At 44.7% G+C, this 25,688-nt stretch overlaps 1 protein-coding gene across 16 annotated transcripts in view; it reads left to right on the top strand.

The window, feature by feature from the left end:
• Nucleotides 1-25,688, top strand: part of RBFOX3 (RNA binding fox-1 homolog 3) — a 471,477-nt gene that overhangs the window by 437,315 nt on the left and 8,474 nt on the right. For 13 of the 16 annotated variants that reach the window (XM_020813779.3, XM_072990692.2, XM_078384276.1 and 10 more), the window contains 8 exons: nt 15,119-15,373; nt 16,974-17,114; nt 17,780-17,833; nt 19,257-19,349; nt 21,109-21,169; nt 21,604-21,657; nt 22,804-22,936; nt 24,864-24,903. In XM_020813779.3, the coding sequence (XP_020669438.1) occupies nt 15,119-15,373; nt 16,974-17,114; nt 17,780-17,833; nt 19,257-19,349; nt 21,109-21,169; nt 21,604-21,657; nt 22,804-22,936; nt 24,864-24,903 (831 nt within the window). The remainder of the gene's footprint in view (nt 1-15,118; nt 15,374-16,973; nt 17,115-17,779; nt 17,834-19,256; nt 19,350-21,108; nt 21,170-21,603; nt 21,658-22,803; nt 22,937-24,863; nt 24,904-25,688) is intronic. The other 3 variants (XM_078384277.1, XM_020813801.3, XM_020813854.3) reach the window with 1 other exon arrangement.

Genomic DNA, 25,688 nt, shown 5'->3' with positions numbered 1-25,688 from the left:
ATATTTTTTATCAATTTCAAGCTGCAGTTCTGTCCCATCCACTTGTACTTCTTATTTGCCTGGAGGGTCATGGAATGTCTTTTGGAAATGATCTGGTATGCGGAAAAGATTTCTTATATGAGCAAATCTTCACTGGCTCTCTTTACTCGCGGAGTATGTTGTGATGCAGAAAATGGGGAGAAAAACAGGTGAATTAATTAAAGAGGTGTTCAATTAAATCCCAGTGCCCCAAACATTCTCTGTTGCAGAGATGCCAGCGTTATGATCATGCTCTTATGCCTCTGCCAGGGGATTTGTCAGTCGGAGCATAGATCTGAACAGATGTGTCATGGAGAGACACTCTGGAGATCAGGTGAGCCTAATGGGCCCTGAAAGGAATTGTCTTTGGGATGACGAGTGCTGAGACAGGCCAAATTCATAATAGAGATTATCAGAGCTGTTGCGTAGAAGAGAGATTAGAACCTGTAGCATCAGTAGACTGTAAATTTGCCTCTGTTGTGTATTCTCCACACACCTTCATGTCCCGTCTGGCAACCCACTCGCCTCCCTCCTCCGCTGCCCCATCTGTTTCATGGTTAGAAAGGTTCCCACACACTCCATAGGACTGGCACAAGAGTCCCTTGATATAAGATGGAGGGAGAGCGGCAAGAAGGGAAGTACACCCAGTAAGGTAAGAAAGACGCCATTCCCCAGCGTCTCTATTGCTGGCAGTCTTTCCCAGCCCATCTCATCATAGCTCTCTGGAAACCCTGGCTTCTTCTGACTAGTTTGTGATGTGGGGGATGGGTGAGAAGGAGCCTTTTTCAAGCTGACAGATGCCAATCTTGCAAGCCATTGATTATGATTGCCAGATGCCTATTATTTTAAGAGGCATTTCCTGCTTTAACACAACTGATGCTAATTCCAGGTTATCACCACACCACAGACTGTTCTGTCAGTCAGTAATTTCAGAACATCATATAGTCCTTCAACAGCTCTCTCTCTCTCTCTCTCTCTCTCTCTCTCTCTCTCTCTCTCTCTCTCTCTCTCTCTCTGTGTGTGTAATATTTATAGTAAAGATGATCTGACAGCTATTCATCAGCTAAGATGTTAGAACAACCTTTTTTTCTGTTAAGGAGGCATCTGATGAACCCAAGCACTGAAAAGGACAGGCTGGAGCAAGAATGCATGGGCAGGGCAAGGCATGTAAAAGAAATGCCATTTAATTCATATTTGTTCTTTTAAAAAGTTCTCATCATCTTAGAATTTCAGAGCTGGATCCTATGGATCATCAGGTCCACGACTGTCACAATAATAATACACTGGCATTACCAAAATCTGGAGGAATTACTTATCAGTAGCATATGTGCTGAGAAGTGTAGGGTGGATTTATGTGTTTCCCAGCACTTAGAGAGGGGGATACTTGGGTTTTCTTAGTGAGATGCACGTCTCTCACCTGCTGTTCAGCACAATTCATTCTAGATTCAGGGTGCTGGATGATTTGTAGACTACATTAATACACTAAACAAGCCACATAACAAAAAGTCACGCATTGCATTCCTATGTCTTCTGAGAATAAAGCGGACTTAATCACTGGTCGGTTTAGGTATCTGGCTGAGAGCCAAAGAATGGGAGTTCAATTTTCCTCTGTGCCTCCTGAGAAAAAAGCTCGCGGTGGGGCCTTGGGGCAAGCTGCACAGTCCCAGGGCACCCTCAGAAGAAGGGAATAATAAACCACTTCTGAGTATTCTCTACCTGGAAAACCCTGAAAGAGGTTGCCATAAGTTAGAATTCACTTGATGGCACATGATTATTTTTAATCACTGGTTAGTGTGCAAAGGATTACTGCCTCCGGCTCTCTTCAGTTCACATTAGCCATCTATTTAGGGAGGTTCCGCATGAACATGGTGCCCTCAAGTTTAGCTTCTGCTTTATAGTAAATGATAGGTGTAGAGCATGGTAGTGGAAATTTCTTCTGTATAATTTTGGCCCAACTGCGTATGTGCTTCATAGCAAAGATTTATGGCTAGTCTTCTTGCACACTTTGATTCTGATGTTTTTTAAATATTCAGTCTAGCCATTTTAGCATCACTTTACAACGTTAATAAAGAAATACAGTATATGCAAAACCTGGGTTTAGAACACCCTTACTTCTTCTCACTCTCCCATCCGTGCATCTTCCTGTTAACGTAGAGATGAAAAACAATGTGCTTTGTTGCCATCTCATGAATGTTCCCCTGTCCTCTCTTCTTCTTCATTGGCTTTTACTTGCAGATGGTGGGGACTTATTTATTCTGTGACATCAGATTGTGCGTTTTTTATTTGTACATCATCAACAAGGTGTGAATGTGGGTGTTTACAGTGACAAAACAGTAGCCCGTCTCATGTGGTTTGATCCCAAGGCTTCATCTCTTTCAATGCTTTTCTGGATATAGGTTCCACTGCATTCAGTGCATTTAACTCTGTGTTTAGGGTTGCACTGTAAGGGACGTGGTGGCGCTGTGGGTTAAACTGCAGAAGCCTCTGTGCTGCAGGGTCAGAAGACCAGCATTCGTAAGATCGAATCCATGCAACGGAGTGAGCTCCCGTCGCTTGTCCCAGCTCCTGCCAGCCTAGCAGTTTGAAAGCATGTAAATGCGAGTAGATAAATAGGTACCACCTCGGTGGGAAGGTAACGGCGTTCTGTGTCTAGTCGTGCTGGCCACGTGACCACAGAAACTGTCTTCGGACAAATGCTGGCTCTATGGCTTGGAAACGGGGATGAGAACCGCGCCCTAGAGTTGGACACAACTGGACTAAATGTCAAAGGGAACCTTTAGATAAGCTTCTAGTCTTTGTGGTAAAGGTTCTCTGGATAACTTTATAGTGGCAACACTAGAAATCAACATTTATTTTTCATCTAGCATGTGGCAGTCCAAAACAGTCCAAAATCTATACTGAAGTTGCTCGTGGGTTTTAGAATTCTGAGCATATGATGTCTCAATGGCCTGTTGGGAAATTTCTTGGATGTTATTTTTCTTAGCCCAACCAGTGTGTTCTTTAATTAAACCATACCGTAAATGAGTGGTGCTGTGAAAAAGTCAGTGACAGCTTTGTTGCATGAATTTATTCAGTTGTTAGTTTTATTTCTTAAATTCCTAAAGAGCTCAAAGAGCTTTATGCTGTAGACATAGAAGTCAAAAACTTCGTGAGCTGTTGTATTTTTATGGGGCAATGGCAAATAAATTTAAAAGTTTTTGTAAATATTATTCTCCTGTAAGATTATGTTATTTAATTTTAGATTTTGATGACTTGCCTTCTTGATGTTCATTTAGTGGCTTGTATTTTGCACATGTATTGAAGACCTCAACCATAAGGCTATGGAAATGCTGTCATATTTTAGGATATCTCATCATTTTGAGGGAGTTGTAAAATACATATCCTGTAGCCCAACAGTGGAAGTGGTGGAAACGATGGAAAAGCAGATCTCTAAATGATAATAATTGATATGGATGGCAGATATGCCTTTGGAGGCACCTACATTCCAATTTTGTCTAGACTCACTGAACGGGTGTGGTGTCTCTTTTGATTTGTTTGGAGATGTCAGTTCCCGGCAATAACTTTGGCCACCACTAACTATGCAAAAACTAAGTACCTACAGCAGGTACTGAACTGTGTTTTCTCACATACCTAGGAGGTGGTCTCCTTTGAGCAATAAGCTCATATTTAGTAATTAGGAAAGGGCTGTGCTGAACACTTGTGGCCAATTCTTTTCCAAGAAGTATATAAGAAATGTGCTCTGAAATTCTCCAAAGTGTCTGCATATTTCACAGCCTGATGATTGATTGTGCTTCTTCATTCCATCAAATCTGGCTATGTTGGTAATCACACAGCAGGCAAATGAAGATAATTCAGAGTGAGGGTAGCTATTGTCTTCTATGCGAATTAGCTTAATTTGCCCTTAGTAACATTGTCACATAGCCAAATGAGCTGATAGGCCAAGTGATGACTCATTTGTTCCTGGGTGAACAAATACTTTTTCTTTTAAGGTGAGGAAGCTGACTCTGCACATGAGACATGAATTTGCAGACATGTTATGAACAGTGAGTACTTTTTACACCCAGAAATAATTACTGGAAATGGGGAAAACATTATGTCCACGAATAGGGCTTTTCCATAAACCACTGACAATCTTGAAATTTCTAACTATCCCTGAAGGGTCCGTGATATAAATATGGAAAGAGGATACCATACACACTTCTCTCATTTGGAAGTCTGCTTCCAATTCCCATCCTGCATGTGATGGATCATACAAGGAATGAATGAAATTATGCATTTTCTCCTAAATTCTTTTTATAGCAATTTAAGGCTCAACATCGGCTACCTTTCACATATAGTGATTTTTAGAGACATTGGAGCAAATCTTTTCTTCTCATTTTAGTTTTTGTCAAATTTAGTTATGGATTAAAATGTGGCCAGGAGAAATCAAGTCTATGTTCATGGCCTTCTTTGTGTGTCTTTCCGGTGAGCAATTTGGCTGCATAACTACTACACAGTTGTCTTCTGATTGTTTACTGTGTGAATACTTCTTTTGACCTAGCTTGAGTTGCCTTTCTACTTTCACTAGAAATTCCCCAGCCACCTACCACCATCTTTTTTGGACCTCTTTCTTCCTTAAATAGTCCCACTCATTTCATATTATACAACATCATTGTGGTTTCTCTCAGAGTAAAAAAAAAAGTCTCGTAATGTGGGTACAGATCTAGAAAACCATAGTAAGCATATCTTCCTCAGCTCTCTTGGCCCAGTTAAGTGGAAGTCAGTAGGGAAATGAGTGGTTGGGCCAAAGGTGCTGCCAGCATCTACATTAGATATTGCATTCTTATCCTTTGTTGAGAATGTTGCAGAACAACAACTTGCTGATGTTGCAGCTGTCAGAAAATGCAGAGCATCTGCTACGCCTCACTTGTGACCCCACATTCCTATTATCTTTTTATTACTACATGTTGTGTACACACACACACACACACACACACACACACACACACAGAGAGAGAGAGAGAGAGAGAGAGAGAGAGAGAGAGAGAGAGAGAGAGAGAGAGAGAGAGAGAAGAACTATGTCTCTGGTTTGAGACAGTTGTGTGGGTATGCGTGTAAATGCCAATCCTGTTGAACCATTTGACTGTGTTTCAGATACCTTCAGAAACAGGGAAACCCCATTATGTGCCTTTCCTGGAGAGGAAAAAATATTATAGGTAACCAAAGTATTGCATTCTATTGGATAGCAAAGGATGACATTACTTGTTGTCAACACAATTATCTGGCATCAATTGGATACATCCAAGAACAATGCTGCTGTTTGCTAATGAGAAAATCTCCATACTTTGCTAATTTTATGAGATCTCCTTTTATCTTCCCTCCACACACGCACACACTGTCTCAGATGGATAAATTTCTAATAGTCTCCTTTCATCAATAGATTGGGACTCTCAGTCCAACAGGTTGAGTGACTGCCTAAGGAGTCACATTGCTGAGAACATCCCAAAGGGAGGAGACAGTTTGCTCACAGAGGAACTTTGACACCAGGGAGCGAATGGGATCCAGCAAACAGATCTCTTCAGAAGCTAAAACCCCACCTCAGTTCCTCAAAGGCTGCTCCCCAAAGCCAGACCTCTGTTGGCTGGGGGGCAACTGAATCTCTGACCTTTGTTGTGTACTGGCCTGAGCTGTTGACCTGCTAAGTTGCTTCATTCTCTTTTTGTCAGCTTCATACCTTTGCATCCTGCTCCAGACCCAGCTTACTTCTTTCAGACTCCACCATGGGCGAATCCTTCCCAGGACAGGACATAGGACATTTTTTCTTCCCTTTTCCCAGTTTTCTTCACTAGAGCTTCTCCCCTGTACATACTTTCTCACCCATTCCATTTGTATGAAGCTGTTTAAAGATGCCGCCATTAAGAAAACTTTTTTCATATGCAAAGTTCCTGGTCAGCTTTCTTCCCCCCCCCCCCTTTAGTGGCATGAAAATAAGTGTTACTCTGTTCCATCAGTTTGTGGTGATCTTAATTAGGTTTTTGAGGTATGTGTGGTGTTCAAGAATGGTTTCCTGTTGCCACACATCCGTATTTTTATTTATTTATTTATTTATTTATTTATTTATTTATTTATTTATTTATTTATTTATTTATTTAGCTTATATGCCGTCCATTTAGACATAGTCTACTCTGGGTGGCTCACAAAACATGTAATAAAAACAATTATTATGTAATAAAAACAATTAACAATTAGAATAACAGTTTACACAAAACAGAATAGATAAAGATAAAGAAAGAGAATTACTGTACGTAGTGTCCGGAGGGAAGGCCTGTCTATATAACCAGGTCTTGAGTTGGTTTTTGAAAATGCTCAGCAAGGGGGCCAGACTAATCTCGGGGGGGGGGGGGGGGAGCCTGGGATCCTTTACCTTAGATCCCATTTTGAACCTTGTTTTAAGCTGAAAAGCCTAGCCAACAGATGTCACCAAGATTTTTTTGTGCTTTTATGCTTTCTCTGCATGACACAAAGCTCTGTGGTGTCCATACTGATGAAGCTGTTTGTGGATTGAAAAGCAGCTTCTATTTTTGTAATTGTTTTATTGGTCTAGTAAAGGTTTCATCCATCCTTGCCTTTGAATTGTATATAAGGACCATGGCACTTTTTTCTTTTTTTGAAGCTCTGTGTTGTTACAGTGGGGGAAAGCCTTATCCATTAGCAGGACTCCATCCACACAAACTGCAATAAGAACTTCACTCTTGTGTCACAATCTGGATCATGACTCATGTTTGATAATGGCCCCAGAACTGTCACCATCACCACCCTATGTATTTCCAATTGAACATAGTATTTAAAATGTGAAATATGAAACAGAATTCAGCATCTGTGCAAGACAGAAAGCATGTGCAGATCAAATACAGCATGTAAATTAGCATAACATGTGTAATTTCAATCAGTACATTTTTGCTTATGCAAGAGTTTCTTCTCTTAGCTTGATGGTACCACCATCAGCAGAATATCTTTGAGGGCTGTTGCTCACGGCAGTGTTTTGGTCAGGTCTGCCTGGTTACTGGTCAGGCAGCAAAGAGTTAGTACGATAGGGATCTCCCAACAATCCTGGAACAAACTTCAGGATATGACCCAGATGTCAGACCAGATGAAGCCCAAACATGTAAGAGCTAAATGGGTGGTGTAAACATGGATGTGCTTCACCCTAGATATCCCTACATGCCTATCTGCATCCAGAATTCCTCATCTGTAGCTGTATATTAGCTGAATGTGGTTATTTCCAGCTGCTCAAGGCATTGAGAGGTAGGCATTATATTTGTGACCATGCCTCCATCACCCTTTTAGTCCTACATGTGAGCAAGGTAAAACCTGCAGGAGGCTTAAGAAGCAGTAAGGTAAAGGTAAAGGTTCCCCTTGACAATTTTTGTCCAGTCGTGTTCGACCCTAGGGGGCAGTGCTCATCCCCGTTTCCAAGCCATAGAGCCAGCGTTTGTCCGAAGACAATCTTCCGTGGTCACATGGCCAGTGCGACTTAGACACGGAACGCTGTTACCTTCCCACCGAGGTGGTCCCTATTTATCTACTTGCATTTGCATGCTTTCAAACCGCTAGGTTGGCGGGAGCTGGGACAAGCGACGGGAGCTCACTCCGTCGCGTGGATTCGATCTTACAACTGCTTGGTCTTCTGACCCTACAGCACAGGCTTATGTGGTTTAGCCCGCAGTGCCACCACGTCTCTATAAGAAGCAGTAGAGCTTGGTTTATATCAATCTCTCCAAGCAGAGTCCCTCTGTGGTTTACTCTACAGCTCACATCATCCCTAATTAGTATCCATATAGCTTGATTGGGAATGATGGAGATTGCCATCGAAAACACCTGAAGGGAGCCAGGTTGTGGGAAACTGGTTGATGCAGCTGACAGAACTATGACTGGGTGAAGCACTGCCTCCCTAGAGGGAGTCTGCTTGGCAATTAAAAGTCCCAGGTGGCCACTCTAGTACCCCTGTTTCCTTGAAAAAGAAGCCCTAGTATGATTTTTTCAAGATGCTCATAATATAAGCCCTGCCCCCAAAAATAAGCCCCAGTTAGATGAATCCCTGCCCTCCACCATTGTGCAGCAACCAGAAGATGATTACATGACTGTATTTGAACAAATGTAAATTGTTGTACATTAAAAATATATATAACAACTCCTGAAAATAAGCCCTAATGCGTTTTTTTGGAGCAAAAATTAATATAAGACCCTGTTTTATTTACAGGGAAACACAGTAGAATAGGAATGACTCCTGTGCCCAGTAGCTGGGCAGAGTGGGAAAGGAGAAGAGACACTGAATCACCTCTTACTTTGGGGAAGAGTCATCAGAGACCAAAGAAGGGAGCAGTTCCTTTGGCCCACTCCCTAGTGCACCGCTGGGGTTACTCTTCTAGAGACTCTTCCACTATAGTCACAACTATAGAAACGGTCTCATACAGGTATTTAGCAGCCCTGTTATCCAAGTACGTAGTTCCTCTCTGAGTTTGGATTCCTCTGACACAGCAGAGGAATTCAGGTACACCCCGCAGTGCCCTGTTTGCATGTTAGTTAAGAAAACTACACCTTAAGGTCTCAGTGTGAAAGAGAGAGTGAATGAGAGGGGTGGGGGCTCTAAATATGTTTGTTTGTTGATTAAACATCAATAATTAATAATCATCAAAGCTGCCTTTGCCCCAGCAGAAATAACTAGTTTGGAATGCTGTTACCTCTGGGTTGGTTGGTGGGTTGGTTTGCCATAGCACTGAACTTGCTCACCTAATGCACGAACAAGCATATGGCCCATGTTATGGTGCTAGAAGCCATGTGACAAACCACAGGAAGAGCCAAGAAATCCTTGAACAGTTTGTAGATTCAACATTGACTTTCTGTTTCTGTGGTTTAGATGTGCTTCTGTTAACCACTGTGTCCCGGACGAGCAGGCTATACTCTGCATCCTCTAGTCTCCCGGGTATTACTGGGAATAAGACAGCCCAGAGGCAAGGTCCGGGGGTGTAAAGGTTTACATCTTCAGGCAAGGAAAGCTTGCCTGCCCAAGCCTGTCCCATTGTGATCTTGCCTTGTCATAAATTAACCACACACACAATTAAAGAGCCTGTCTCGGCTCCAGGAGCTGCAGATGTATTTCATCCTAAGAGAGAGAGAGAGAGGGAGAGAGCAGCGCTGCTGCGTGAGGGCTATAAAGCATGTGAGAGCAGAACTTGGGCTCCTAGCAGAGGGGCTGTGGCTGTTTGTCAGCATAAGGCAAGGGACATGATGTCAAATGTGAAGCGGAGAGGGGACGCAGGGAGGTGTGAAGCAGTGCATTTGTGGGTAAGCTGGAGAAAGTGCATTTGAAGAGGGAGAGAATTTTGGGGATGGTGGCACCTGTTTGGAGTGTACATGTGAAGCAGGCAGAGGAGAAGAGAGATCCAGTGTAGTGCTTCCACGTGTCTGCAGTAACACATAGACTGCTCACTGTGCAGATTGCTTTCATTAGGGGAATACGGCAATCCCGCCATTTCTTTTTTTTTTTTAAATAAGTATTTAAGGACAGGGTAGGGAAGAGGGGGGAAGAGGGGGGAAGAGGGAAGAGGGGAAAAAAGGTTAGGGGGATAGGAGAACACAGAGTATACCATCATCCAGTCAATTCATATTAGAATAACAGATCAACGTTTTGTTTTTCACAGTTTGATTACCCTCCTGCTTTCATCTTATCATTTAATTTTAGTTTAATTCTATGTTACTCCAACACTATCTGGTAACTGCAGCCATTTATACAATACATCCCATCGCTCAGTTTCCTTTTGAATTGAACAGTCTTTTAGCCCATCTGACAGAATATCCATTTTTGTCACTTCCCATATTTTCACAATAAGATTCTCTTGTTTCAGTATCTCTGCTTTCTTTGCATCCATTTCTTCTCCTTCTGCTGCTCACCATCTGCTTCAGAGAGACTTCTCCTAGACTCTCCTTCAATCCCCATTTCAAAAAGGGGATCCCGGACCGGACAGTTCCAGTTTTTCCAGAGAGAGCTCTTCTCTGGAGCTACTGGCAGCACTGCAACAAAGCCCCACCTCCAGCAATCCCGCCATTTCTGAGAGCATCCATTGACTGGCATGGAACGGTATGGAAACCAGCCTTCCGCATGAAGTGGAACATGCAATAAAGGGCTGGTTGACTTATCCAGTCTGCCAGGTGGAGCAGTCAAAAGGCAGAAGATACCTGAAGCATCTTCTTCACGGTAGTCACAATATGTGCCATGGGATGCAGTGAAGAGAACCTATGTCTGTTTGCTAACTCAAAGGTGGTGCATTTGGAACAGGGGGAAAACATGGTAATAAAATCTCCTCCTCCAAATGGTTGGCATTCTCACCTACCCTTGCTCAGAGCACGGGAAGTTAACTTTTTGGACTATAATTCCAGAATCTCCCTGCCAGCATGCTGATTCAGGGATTTGGGAAGCCATAGTACAGAGGGAGGGAGGAAAGGAAAGGAAAAAAGGAAAGGAAAGACGTATCCATGGATTGGATGTGCTCCTCTGTGCTCAAGAGAAAGCAAATGGAAGTTTATACAGCCACTTGCACTAGATTGATCAGTAACTCTCCCGGTCTCCATAGCTGGAAATGTGATGTTGCTTTTGTGGCATGCTCACAGTTTTCCTGTTGAAGGTTTTTGTTGGACACTGGAGGAAGCAGAATGCTTGAAGAGGAAGTCTTTGATCTGATCCACAAGGGCTGTTCGTATGCTTCAGTATTCCTCTATTGGCCACTGCTAGCCACCTGAGAAGGTAGCTGTCCTCTTATGGACCTTAGGGCTTGTCCAGCCACACCAACACATTTCTCACATTCAGACCCAGCTCAGAAATGTGGTCAGGTTTATCCTAAACAAGTTACATTGTCATGGTGCTTAATATATGACTTGAACTGCACCACACTTTCACAGTTGTACACATAGATCATTGAGGATGCCTGAATAAAACAGATAAGTATATCTAGGTTGGAGTTGACATCTGTTCACCCCTTCCTTTTTTCAGCCCAGGAATTTTTCAGTTTCATCATTCACCTTCCTCAGAAATTTAGCCCAAGTGCCGAGTGAAATGTAAGGCTTATGGCTAACAAATGTTTTACTCCAATTCCAATAATCTCAAACAAACCATAAATAAGGCATAAATTAATTTGAATAACAGACAATGATACTGTTACTACTATAAAAATGTAAAAATAGTGTGTACACTTAAGTTAAAACATTTGTTTCGCCTCATGTGATAAATACTCTTGGTCCAGAAAAACGTTTAGGGATTGTTGGGCGTGGTTAGATTCTGGCCATTTTAGCCTTCTCTGAAACTGTGGCAGCTGGTTCACTCTCATTTTAGAGATCTAGACAACGTGGTTTAATATTTTCTCTGTACTTTTCCTCCCATGTTTTCCCCAGCCCTGATCTGTGGTGAGTAGGGAGGTGTTTGTAATAATATTTTGTGGACAGGTAAGCACTGCTGAGACTTGCCAGGGAGGGGGGGAGAGCTCCTATGCCTTTTATTAAGTTTCTTGTTAGTGAGTACACTAGGTTGATTTTGTGGATCATAGTTCTGGGAATTAGTGATAAATAGGCTATTAATTGCCCCTTGAATAGCCTCTTTTATTTGCCCTAATGTCAGTTTCTTTCCCTCTAGGGTAGGGGGTGGTTTTATTTACTTATTTCCTTGCATGGAAATCTGCCCCCCCCCCATCCTTTAGGATTAGAAACAGACAATGGAGCAATTAAGAGAAGCTATTCATGGGGCAATTAACAGGCTATTCATCATTAATCCTCTAGCCTTGATTATGTTGAGAATAAAATGAGAACATAAAAATAGCAATAAAATGAGAACATAAAAATAGCCATGCTGGATCAGACCAAAGCCTATCAAGCCCAAAATTTCATTCCCATAGTGACCAACCTGATGCCTCTGGGAAGTTCACAGGTATTTGAATAACACTCCTGCTCTCATTCCTTAGGGACTGGTACACAGACAGACTCTCGTGTCTTAACACAGGAAGCAGTTGCTAATTTTTAGACACAAGTACAGTGGTGCCTCACTAGACGACGATAATCTGTTCCACTGAAATTGCTGTTTAGCGAAATCATTGTCTAGCAAAAAGCATTTCCCCATTGGAATGCATTGTAACCTGTTTAATGCATTCCAATGGGGGAGAATCGTCGTTGTCTAGTGAAGATCGGCCATAGGAAAGCCGCTTTGCAAACCACCGATCAGCTGTTTAAATTGCTGTCTTGCGAAGCTTAGGTCCCAAAAAGACCTGTTTGCGAGCGCGGAGGGAGCTGTCAAAATCGTCGTCTAGCGAAAAACGGTTTGTGAAGCAGGGACCAAACATTGTCCAGCTATAGCAATCGCAAAAAGCCAATGTCTAGCAAAAAAACTGTCATGCGGGTTAACTGTCTAGCAAGGCACCACTGTACAGTAGCCCTGTCCTCCATTAATTTGTCCACTCCTTTTTAAAAACTCTGATGAACTTGGATACATTCCATGGTAGCAAACTCTGTTGTTTAAATATGTATTGTATGAAATCTTCCCCTTTATCCATCCTTTTTCATCCACCTCTTATCTTCCTTGGATTACCTGGATCCTGCTGTTAATGAGAAAGAAGTTCTGGTCCACCACCTCTGTCCTGTGAATATTTTAGAAGTTCAGAGCTGGAAGGGACCCTACGGATCATGGAGTCCAGCCTCTGTCAAGGAGGCACAAATGGGGGGAATCCAACTCCCAACCTCTGGCTTCGCAGCCAGATGCCTACATCTCTGTAGGCAGAAATTATTTTGTTAATTTTGGAAAGACCTGTAAGGAGCAGGACTTAATTCTGAGTAAACATTGCAGAAAGATCTCAGTCATAAGAAAATATGCCATGATATACCCCTACATGTAGGATTATGAGGGACCTCAGTTTCTTTTCCACTTCCAGCAAAAATGAAAAAGCAACGGCTCAGCGTCTTTAAGTGGTTCTAGTGTGGAAGCAAGCATAGTTAGTTGCTTTACCATTTAGAAGTAGTCTCCGACTCTCCACCCCATTCCTATCCTGTGCCCCTAATATTATTAGGCCCCTTTGACACACCCTCAGAGGGTGTGTCATTTTATGAAAAAAAAATGGGATAAAGTGCAGCAGCAAATTTGTGCTTATAAACTAGGTGCTGGTTCTGGATGCATGTAAGAACACAACCAGCACCTCATTAATTTGCTGCCATAGGTTACACTGTTTCACTTATGGACATGTAAATCAGCAATTGGTTTCCAGCCTACATTGATCTCTTTTTCTCCATTTAGAAGGATAGTTACATTACAGAGTAAGAGCACTGCCATAACCACTTTAGCTGTCATTGATCCATCCCATAAAACTTTTGTATTTACACTTTGGTTAAGGATTCAAAAATCTGGGCTGGAGAACGGCACTTCCCTGAGCTAGAGTGAAGGGATTGTCACACACATGCACACACGCGCACGCACGCGCACACACACACACACACACACGCACACACAGAACAAATCCCAGGGTCTTGTACATGGGAGTCATGGCAGTTTAAAATGGGTATCAAACTGATGTAACTGTATAAGGTAGATCCTCTCTGGGTATTTCCTCCACAGGGAGGATTCACGAGAGTGCTATGTAGCTATTCCACCTTCCTCTCCTTTGCTGACATATTATAGGAAGAAAGGAGATCGAAGAAGTGATGGGAAACCATAGGAAATCTCCTGACCAACATAGGAAACAGATACATCCAGGCTCTGCATAAAATGCCATTAACAAGTCAGACTGATTACATAATAAACGTGCCATATGGAAACCTTCTCTCTGTCTGAGGAAATCCTAATCCCAACTCCTTGGGGTTGTTGTTGTTGTTGTTGTTGTTTTTAAAAGCTGACTGTGAAATTGGTTGGTTGGTTTGATCCAATCAGTTTATTTTTCATTCCAGGGTAACATGACTTCTACATCTAATTCCTGTCAGGAGAGACAAAACAGCTAGAATGTATAAATTTCTATTCTCTTTGTCTTTTCTATCAGGAAACATACTGAACTGAATATGGTCATGAATGTTATCACGATGGTAAATGACTCACCTACTCATTTCAGACGAAGGATTACTTTATTTTAAAAACCTCTGAACTTTGAAAGCTTGGCATGTCAAAGGATTTTCAATGGGGAAGGCCACTGACAATAATGCAGAGAAGTCACTATTGTTATCACTGTCCTGCTGCCTTCCGGCACCTGATCCAGCTGTATTCTCTTTGGGTCCCTTTCAGCAGCTGGACTGAGAAAGATCTGCAACTCTCCGTAGTTGTCATCACCAAAGCCAAGAATAATCCCATCATAACTCGTCTTATCTTCAATACATTGTTCTTGTTACTACTGTATTATTATTATTTAATTTGCACTGACCTATGGGGGTTCAGGCTTTGAGCTTGTCTTGGTCTATGGCTCACTCTTCCATTTGTTCAAACTGATTGACTGACTTGTAGGAATAATGATTGGCATATTTTATATTGTAGGCCACCTTGAAAGGTGCCCCAGATATGTACTTAATAAATAAATAAGGATTAATGAATAGATTGGTTGAGCCCTTCCTTGATCTCAGGAAACAGAAATGCCCAAAGGAAGCATGTGGGCAAATAGGTGCCTCCCATGGAATATCATAACCACCACTCCATATGTGTAGATATTGTTATCTGGTCCAGGATTTGACATCCTGAGTATATTAGCTCTTTTTCTCTTTTTAAAGAATAGATTTCTAGCAGCCAGGAAGTGCTAGGGAAAACCAGGATAAATATATGTACACTTGCACACTGTTGCCATGTGCATCATTCCTCATACCCCTCCAGTTCAAGCTGCTACAGAATTTACATTCATTCATTCATTCATTCATTCATTCATTCATTCATTCATTCATTTAGCACCTCACTACATGGCATGTGAGACACCCCTTCAGCTGCAGCCTTGCGCTGAGAAACAATTCTGGTACCTCAAATGACGCTTTGGTAATTCACCCCAAGATTGAATATTCCCAGGCGATCATCTGGTTTTGACTCTTGAGTAAATGTGTTTCTCTCGTTCTGTCTCTGCAGGGCAACCAGGACGCCACGGCTCCACCTGACGCGATGGCCCAGCCCTACCCGCCAGCCACGTACCCTCCGCCCCCGCAGAATGGCATCCCTGCAGAGTACGGACCTCCACCACACCCGCACCCCGCACAGGACTACTCAGGGCAGAGCACAGTACCTGAGCATGCCTTGACTCTCTATACGCCAGCACAGAGCCACACCGAACAGCCAGGCACTGATGCCAGCACGCAATCCATAGCAGGCACACAAACAGTCCCGGTAAGAACAGACTCCATGCAGAGATTGCAGTCTCTAGTGGCAACCTGTCCTGGCTTAGCACTGGCCTGTGCACTGGGGGGTATGGAGTGGCTGAAGAAAGCAGACTATCTGGTGGGAAAGGGGGAGAGGGAATCTCTCTCCAAAATACAATTGGGTGGTGCCCACATTGAGTTAGATGTGAAGTCGGAAGATACTGTAGATCTTGGCTAGGGAAGCAGATCGTGCTAGAAGCTTTACTGATTCCAGACTTGGGGGAACCCTTATGGGCAAAGGGCAGGACTCAAGGAGCAAGTCAGACCTCCTCCTGGCTTGTCTGCCTTACTCCACCTTAGATCCTGAGGACCGGAGATTGTGGGTCAGGGTCAGAATGGAGCAGGGCTGCAATAGCAGAGGGCTTGTGCAGCGGGAGGCCAGTTTGTGCGCAGAGGCAATTCCAGCGCCTCTCTGCCCCCATGGGCATTTGTGGCTCAGTGCTAAAGTTTCCTGGCTCCCCTCGTCTCCCTAATCACTTGTAATCTACCTGCTTGGCTGCTTGCCAATCCCATTGTGCCAGTGATGTGGTTGTAATGCAGCTCAGCAAAGAAGTGCTGAGTGAGCAGTTTCCAGCTGCTCCTCTCAGTCCCTGAGTGCCAGGCTGGCTGTTCGCCACCACCCGGCTAGGGAAGGCAGCTCTGCTGCCCTGCCTGTGTGTATCTGCCAGAACAGGTGTGAGCTTAGGGTCAAACCCACACTTTTTAGTGCTATCGCCCCTCTCCTCCCCCCCCCCCATATGTATCTACACCAGTGCTTTCCCACTTATATTCAGACATGATCAGTTATCCTTAGAAAATCCTTGAAAATGCCCTGCAAGGTAGGCTGGCCTTTTATATTGGATAGGTTGAGTCTAAAAGAGTAAAGGCTTGGAAAAGGCCCAATAGTGGATTCGTAGATGATGTGAGATTTGAACTGGGTCACAGCTTCCCAATGTCCCCTGGGCCAAAGTCCTATGCCATTGTGCTGGTCCCTCCTCCAGCCCGTTCCCTAGAGGTGAGTTGGGCCATCTGGGGTGAGCGGCCAGCAATCCCAGTGGATGCCAGTGGCCTGTGGCAGCAGGTGAGGGAGAGCTCAGAGGGAGGGAGGGAGGGAAATAGGGAGGGGTAGCTGAAGAGGAGGCAGCAGTGGAATGATGGGCAGGTGAGGGGAAGCCCTCTGGAAGCAATCCAGACCTTTGGCAAAGAGGTGAGAAATGGGAGGGAGGAATAGACGTGGAGGCCGGATGTTATGGGAAAGGGTTACACTTCTTAAGAGCATTCCAGTGACTCTGCTGGCCAGGGTGTGGTGCCCACGAAGATAATTTTACCAATTTCTGATTAAAAGGTTAGCATTGTGTGATGCAGAAGACTTTTTTTTTACATCCTCAAAAACCATTTGCCCCAAACAAAATCCAGCAGCCAAATAGAGGTACACTTGCAGTGATCCCACACCTCTGCTGTCTGCCTTTGCAGTGGAGGGTAAGAATTGTATGCCTGCAGACACATGGGCGTGTGTGGACAAACGCACACACAAATCGAAGTTGAAAGAGGGAAGGAGTCACAATGGAGTTCTTATTTCCTTCCCGCAGCAGACAGATGAAGCGGCACAGACAGACAACCAGACGCTACACCCGTCGGAGAGCGGCTCTGACAAGCAGCAGCCCAAACGGTTACACGTTTCCAACATCCCTTTCCGCTTTCGGGACCCTGATCTGCGGCAAATGTTTGGGGTGAGCCCTCCTGCTTCCTCCTTGCCTAATAACCCAACAAACTGGCTCTCTGTGGAAGGTGCTGGGACCCAGGCAGGCAAAGGCAAATGCTGCTGGGTCAAAACGTCATTGTCAGCCATTCCTGCCCACAAGCGGTCGGGTCATCGGCACCTCTCCTCCACAGACCATTGCCGTGGCATCTCCTAATAGCCCACATGGGGCCTCTCACTCTCTTCCTTGCCCTTGAGTCTCTGGTCCAGAAATGCCATGGCAGGCACAGTTCCCTTCTGGTTCCTCTCTTATATCCTGGGACCTACAACCAGCAAGATGGACCTTTCTCGTTTGTCTTAGCATTGGGGGAAAGCTAGCATTGCTCCTTGGCAATAGATGAGATGGTTGGACTTGGGACTGATCGGTCTTGTTGCTGCGCGTCTCCCGGGGTCGGAGAGGGATCTCAGCAGCTCCTGGGAAACAGAGAGGCATCTCTTAACTGTTGTGACAGGCCCCTGGATTTGTACAGATGTAATAAATGCCTCCTAATTTCAGAGGTTGCCTGCAAATCTTGCCCACTGAAAATAAATCAGAGTTTCAAGATCCTGTTACTAGACTGAAAGGGCTGTCGACTCCAAACCCCCCCCCCATTTTTCAACTTCCAACTCCTGTGTTTTTTTCCCCCCTTTCCCCAGCAATTTGGAAAGATCCTGGATGTTGAGATCATTTTCAATGAGCGCGGTTCCAAGGTAGGTTCAACGTGTTGATTTCTGGTACAACCTGAATGTCACTGTGGGGGCATCTTCCCAAGGGTCAGATTATTATACCTTCTCCGTTCTTTACTCCTGCCCCTCCCAGGTCTCTCTGAGAGTTCCTTCCTTCCTGTGAGTCAACTTCCCTGCCAGTTTCTAGCCACATCTGTCACCTGCCCCACTTGTCCTCCACCCCAGCCCAGTTTTATATTTTGGCCTTTTAACTCACCACCCTAAAAAGCAAATGCGCTGAATGAAGGTGCTCAACTATCTGGGTTCTATACATGCCCGATGAAGTACAACATGTAGGATGATAAAAACAAGGGGGAGCTACAACCATGTAGCTAACGCAGGAAAAGAACACCCTCTCATGGTGAAACTGGAAATCACTACCAATAAAGGAGAGACAAAATATTTCACCTGGGACAAAGGGTAAAGTTTTATGTGAGAAATAAAACAGTAGAATATTTTATTAATAGAATTGGAATTTAATTTCTAGGATGATACATTGGGTGCCCTGAGCTTTTCAAGCCTCAGCTATCAGTTCCAGAGTCAGCTCCCAGGTCCAAACCAGACTGTTATATATACATTCAGTGATCAGATCGTCCCAGATTCTTGTTCAGACCTCAAACACACCAGTGCAGGATGGGTGTGGGGTTTCGGTGTTGGGAAGATTGGATCAGGAGCATGTCAGGAGGGGAGGGAACATATAGACCTCCCTCCCTTGTTTCATTCTTTTCCCAGTTCAAATCCTTGTTCCCCACCTCCAGCACTAACAGATCTAATTGCAAATGGGTGGCCGGGATTCAGTGGGGACAATTGCATGTGGTGACCAGGACTGAACTTTGCCCCTCAAGTACTACACACTCTGACCCAACCCACCACCCCCAACCCACACACAGAAACTTGGATGATGTTGAGCCTCAGGGTGGAGGAGAGACTGGCTGGAACCCACTGCAAGCCCCAGGGGCTCATCCTGGAATAACTTGCTCATGGCCCCTACCCACCTGGGACCCCATTCCTCTAGGCCGAGGGTGATGCCACTGCACTCTGTCATGCCTTGTCCTGCAGCCTTTGACTCTTGGGAAGCCCGTGTCTGTCCTATTCCTTTCAAGCCTGACCCTCCCTTTCTCCTTGCTTTGTCCCTTCTCCCCCAGCCCTAGGGTGGCTTGGAAATGTCACATCCTGTCTCTTCGCCCCCCCAGGCCCTGGGGGGTTCTGTCTCTGCTGCTCCTTACTCACCCCTTCTTTCTGTCCTGTCCTTCCCACCCACCCCTTTTCTCTCTTTCGCCATCTTTTTCTCCTCCCCCCTTTCTGCTCCCCTCCTCTTTCTCCTCCCTCTCTCCCTTCCCAATCACTCTCTCTCTCTCTCTCTTTCTCTTTTTCTCTCTCCTTCTTCCTTTCTCTCCCCTACTCACAGGGTTTTGGGTTTGTAACTTTTGAAACTAGTGCAGATGCCGATCGGGCACGGGAGAAGCTGAACGGCACCATCGTAGAGGGACGCAAAATTGAGGTGCGAACAGGTGCACTGCCTGCTCTGCGTCGGGCATTAGGAACCACACTTGCTATTCCACCCCCTACACACACACACACACACACATATTCAAAAAAAAAGAGAGAGAAAGAGAACCATTTCTACCTCTGGGGCCTCACAAAACAAGCAAGCGGGCGAGTGGATGTTGCATGTCCGATGATGGTGAATGCCAAAGGATGGAGGGATGGGGGAATGCAGAGGAGAAGGGAGAGTGTCTCCAGCAAGAGTAAGGTAGGAGCAGCAAGGAGGTGAGGCAAAGCTAAAAGATATAATATGATGCTGCTAAGCATTTAAATCTTCTCAGATTGGGAAACCAAGTTGAACTCAAGCCTACAGAAGAGATTTCAGGAGTCAGGTTGCCACATGATCAGCAGGAGGGAGAGGGTAGTTCACAAAAGCTTATGCTGGAGAAAAGTAGTTAGTCTTCAGGGTCCCATAAGACTCCATTTTTTGTGCAATAAACTAACAGTTATCCCTCCCTCCCTCCCTCCAAAAAAGTTGATTTGCCTCCTGGCCGTTTACCCTTAACATACTAATTGGTGAGCAGTTTCAGTTTAAATCTCTCTTAAGATGCAAATGAAGAATGTCTTAATTGGTTCAGTCCTAAGAGTTCATTTATTTAGTTATTTGTATCATTTGTAGGCCATCTTTCTTCCAGTGAGGAGACCCAAGGTGGCTCACAATGTTAAAACAATATTAAAAACACAGTAAATTACAGATTAAAAAGTAATTAAATTGCAATAATCAGTAAAAAAAATCATTAAGTAATTAAAAGCATTTAAAACCTGAATAACAAACTGGGAGGAGGGGACGCCCAGCATCCAGGGACTCAATCACAGTTATTAAAAGAGGGGTTTGAAGGGGTGGGTCTTTGACTGCTGGCTGAAAGGGTAAAAGGAAGGTGGGGTCCTCCCTGGCCTTGCAAGGGAGATCCTTCCACAACCTGGGAGCAATTGTAGAAAAGGCCCTCTCTTGTGGCCCTTTCAAACGTGGACCAAGAGAAGAGCCTTTTCTGAAGGTCTTCTGGGCCGAGAAGGCTCATATAGGGAGATATAGTCCTTCGGATAGCCCAGACCCAAACTCTATAGGGTTTCATAGGTCATAACCAGCTCTCTGAACTGTCGGGTGTTTCTTGCTGGCCAGAGCTGTGCCCCATAAGGTGTAGCCAAAGGTACTTAGTCCTCCTTTACCAGAGCTGTGGGGAAGACAGAGAGCGCTGTGTTTTTTTACCCACAACATCCTCTTCTGCTGGAGCTTCTGCCCCTTTTGCTCTGTGTTTGGGTTCTTCGTTCTTCTCTCGTGTGGCGTGGCATGGCCTGTCCAGTGAACTGTGCTCCCAAGGTGCATGATGTCTGAGCAGGACCCTGCATGTCAGCTGCGAGCGTGACCCTGGAAATGGGGGAGTTTCAGGAACGTTTCCTTACAAACTGACAAAACTGCCACAGCTCATTCCGACGTCCCACACCTGTCTCAAGCCTGCCTGTTAGGAAGCGCTGTGGGTGGAACGCCCAGGATGGCGATGAGGAAATCCTGAGGCCCAATATGGCCATCAAGGCTGAGGGGATCGCCCCTAGGGATCCCCAGTCCAAGCTCTGCTGTGGGGCTTCTGACCCAAATTCTGATTGGAGTGTGTGAATCCTGAAACTTTCCTGGTGTCTCCAATCCCAAGTCTCTTCCGGGGCAGAGGGATAATATTTGGATCCGAGAACTGACTCTCTGCACTGTTTTCTCTCCCCAGGTGAACAACGCCACCGCACGAGTCATGACCAACAAGAAGGCAGCCAATCCCTACACAAATGGTAATGGATGGAGGGGGAGCAGGAAGGGTGTTGTTCTAGGCCAGAAGTAGTAATCTCTGAAAGGCTGACAGGCCCCTTGGATTTGTTTGCTCGCCCTCGCGCACCATGTCTGGAAATGGTGGCATCCAGTAGCTGGTGGGTGTAGGGCAAACAAGTCTGAACTTAGAAGGGGTCAAGAAGTGCACAACATGCTGGTGGGTGAGGAGAGGCAACTCAGGTTTGATGCTACCTCTTGAGTAGTACAGATGGCCAACTGGCATTCATCCCAAGAAAGCATTCCTCAGGCTCCATATTTAATGGGTCTGATGCCCTCTCTCTCCCTCCCTCCCTCCCTCTCTGTTTGTCCTGTTTTTTCCCAGATTGCTGACTCTGACTCTGGCAAAACAAACACAGGTTTGGATAGGCTTTCACGTCTCCTTGTTCTCTCTCTCCAGGCTGGAAGTTGAACCCTGTGGTAGGCACCGTCTATGGCCCCGAGTTCTATGCAGGTAATGTCTGGATCAGGCCAGGCCCTTGGGCAAGCCTTGTCTTTCAGGAATGTGGGCCATTGAATCTCCTAGCAGGAATTCACTCATTCCTTGCGCAGAGCCACGTTTTGCTGGCAATGAGGAAGGGAAGAAGAGGAAAGGGATAAACCATTGTGGGGTAGTGGTTAGAATGCTGAATTGTGACTGGGAGACCCCAGGTTCAAATCCCCAGTCAGCCACAAAGGCCACAGAGTGATCTTAGGCCAGCCACCATCTCTTAGCCTAACCTGGGAATGAATACAAAGGAGGTCAGAATCTACCAGGAGATATTGGATGGTGTGCAGTAGAAGGTCAAAGGTTTTTTTTAATGCTCAGTGAGCTGTAACAGAGAGTTTGTTTACCTCCCAGGAAATTAAACTTCTGAAATTCTTTGTCCATCTTAATTCAGCTGTACATTCATCCCTATATAACCAAGTAATTCCACTGTATGGCAGAGGTGGGATACAGGCAACAGATTTACTGAATCATAAAGTTGGGGTCCTTAAGGCCAAATAGTTCATCTGCCATGCAGGTCACCACTTTGCAGATGGCTCTGATTCCTCTTGTTATCTCGCATCTGGCTCTTGGTGATACAATTTTCGGCTTCTTAGCTTTTGTTTTAGTTTTAATTTAGAACACACAAGTCTGGAACCTGCCCACATCTAGCATAGCCAACCTAGTACAGTTGCAAAGATTACTTCAGTGATTCAGAACTGAAATGTAATAAGATTACAGAGCTGTCCTGCATTCTTTTTCTCATGGAAAGGTTGGGGTGGTTACAGAAGAGTGGCAGATGGGAAGATATAATGGGGAAGTGAAGCTGAGCTCAAATTAATGGGTTGCTGTTCTGTCCCCAAAGCAAAGGCAGCTCATGACCACGGCCAGAGGGGTACCCAAAATGTCAATTTTGGGGTGAGGTACCTTCCTGTTCCAATCCATGGGCCATCCCTGCCCATAAGAATAAGTCTAAGGACAACACCGGGTTCAAAAAAGGCACAAGCTGTTTGTTTTCTCAGTTGACCTCTTGCCTACCACATACTGTTGGGGGGGGGGAATGGGTTAGCTAGCTATTAGCATTTGGGAGTTATCCCAACCTTGTGTTCATGGGTGTTTCTTTCTCTCCTGTAGTGACAGGTTTCCCGTACCCAGCCACAGGAACGGCAGTAGCATACCGGGGGGCACACTTACGGGGACGGGGGCGCACAGTCTACAACACGTTCCGGGCAGCTCCCCCACCCCCACCCATCCCTACTTACGGAGCGTGAGTATCTGGCAGAAATGGGACCTTTCGAAGGGGATTGGAGAAGCTCTTCAGATTAAATTGCAAGCCAGGAGAATGCTGCCCCCCTCCTCCCAGGTCCCAGCAAAGTAACAAGCTTTGGGGGAGCAGCTCCTTCCATGTATTGCTGCTCTGGGTCCTCTGCATCTCCACCTGCGTTGGGGCAAGTGCTCATAGCCCATAAAAGGGAAGGGCCATGTTCCCTTGGAGTAGGGGTGGTCGACCTGTGGCCTGCCAGAGGCTGAGGTTAAGCTCCCTTCATGCCTCATCTTTGGCTATGCCAGCAAAAGCTGACTGGAGTTGCACTCTAACAATATCTGATGTATCACAAGGTACCGTATTTTTCGCTCCATAAGACGCACCTAGCCATAAGACGCACCTAATTTTTAAATACCAAAATTTAAAATAAAATAAAAATAAATAAAGAGAGCAAGTCTCACACTGGGACTGCAAAAAAAAAAAATCACCAAAACACAAAGCAACATAGAAACATACCCCCACAGCCCAAATCTACCCTCCAAAACCCACCCAGAACATTTTTTTAAAAGTAAAAAGCAGCACCTAATTTTTAAATACCAAAAAATAAAGTAAAAATAAATAAACAGAGCAAGTCCTACGCTGGGACTGCAGAAAAAATCACCAAAACACAAAGCAACATAGAAACATACCCCCCAGCCCAAACCTACCCTCCAAAACCCACCAAGAACATTTTTTAAAAAGTAAAAAGCAGCACCTAATTTTTAAATACCAAAAAATAAAGTAAAAATAAATAAACAGAGCAAGTCCCACACTGGGACTGTAAAAAAAAAAATCACCAAAACACAAAGCAACATAGAAACATACCCCCCAGCCCAAATCTATCCTCCAAAACCCACCCGGAACATTTTTTAAAAAAGTAAAAAGCAGCCCAAAGCCTCCCGGAGGTCCTCAAAAGCCAGCGATGGTGGCGGGGGGGGACCCCCATGGGGCCTTCTGAGGCCTAAAAAGCCAGCGATTGTGGTGGATGGGACCCTCCACGGGGCCTTCTGAGGCCAGGGAGACCTCAGAAGCCAGCGATGGTGGCGGGGGTGACCCCCCATGGGGCCTTCTGAGGCCTACGGAGGCCTCAGAAGCCAGCGATGGTGGCGTGGGGGGGACAGTATTCACTCCATAAGACGCACACACTTCCCCCCCATGTTTTTTTTTTTTTTTTTGAGAAAAAGTGTGTCTTATTTTGCGAAAAATACGGTACTCACCCAGTGAGAACTCTCTCAAGTTGCATGGCAGCATACAGTTATGTGGATGAATTTTGCACAAAATATCTGTTTGCATGCTCTCATCCAGAATTTATAATTGGGCAAAGTTGTGGGGGGGTTTTCCCCTCCCGTCTTAGGCAGCCAAAGTATATGAGCATGAAAACATGACTAGAGGCCGCATGAGAAGAGAGAGAGAGAGCCACAATAGGCAGATTCTGAGCAGATAGTTTCTGTAACTTCCAGCCATTCTGGTTAGAGACTTGCTACTTTTGCTGCTGCTGTTGTTTTAAAAAGGCAAACGTTACAATGAACCAGAAGATGTCCTTGTGTCCTTGTGAATGGTCAAGCACACATATTGTTGGAGCATATCCGATGGTGGCTCCCAGTGCCCAGACTCCCCCAAGAGCACCTGCTCCTCTTTCTTGGTCATCCCACTTACCTGTCAAGCAGATCACTCTGTTCAGCTTGATGACTAGCACGACTGCATCTCTCCTGCTGTCAAGGCTGAGAAAGGCAATTAACAGCACTGAAAATGAGAGCCCCAAATGATTGTACCGTGCCAGGTCAGGGACAACCCTTGGAAACCATTGTGCAGTCCTACAGAGCAGGTTTCAAAGTGCGTCGCTCAACACTGGAAGTCACATCTGCCTTCTTTTTCTTCATTTCCTTTTCAGTGTGGTATATCAGGATGGATTCTACGGTGCTGAAATTTATGTAAGTTCATCCCATTTGACAACTCTTGGAGACCTCTTTGCTAATGAACCTTTATCCCAACCTTAAGTAGCTTCATAGTTGCTTCTCTTGCTAACCCATTCTCTTGCCAAATTCTAAAAAACTTGGGGTAAGTTCCCACTGGCAATTTGAATCAATTTCTGTTCCGACTTTTTAATATATCAGGTTCAAGTCATGTGGTATATAAATCAGTAGCCACATTCATGTTGATTGAAATTAAGTTGATTTTTTTTCTGGTAATTAAAACTGGTTTTGGTGGCTACACAGAGGATATTGACTCATTTCTTTTTTGTTTTAGGAGTAAACTGTATACTTTTTGACTCTTTTTTTAAAGAGATACATCACTAAATAAACAGATGCATTCATCTGAGAAATTATTCTAAACATCAGACGGCAGTCCTGAAAGAATGTACATATCGTACAATGCCTCTGTCCGTTTCTGGTGTCAAGGTGCTGTGTTTCACAAAGACACCAGGTAGAGTGGGTGCCCATGTTGCCAGTTACCATTTGTGGTCACAGTACACTAAGTGATGCATCACTAAACATTTTAAAAATGAAGTTTTAAAAAGTGGAGTGGCAAAACTGCTCTGCCAGTAGCACTCATAATCAGCAAAGGAACAAAGTAAATCGACAGTGCTGTTTACAACCACCAACCTGAATTGAAATAAATTGATTTACAAGCAAGGTATTTAAAAAAGCCCATGCCAGCAAGTTTAAAAAAAACACACCTCACTTTCTAAGCCAAATAATTCAATTCCATCCATGCA

This window comes from Pogona vitticeps, chromosome 2, assembly GCF_051106095.1.
Source record: "Pogona vitticeps strain Pit_001003342236 chromosome 2, PviZW2.1, whole genome shotgun sequence".
Taxonomy (NCBI): Eukaryota; Metazoa; Chordata; class Lepidosauria; order Squamata; family Agamidae; genus Pogona; species Pogona vitticeps.
This window is presented reverse-complemented; position numbering and strand designations above follow the sequence as displayed.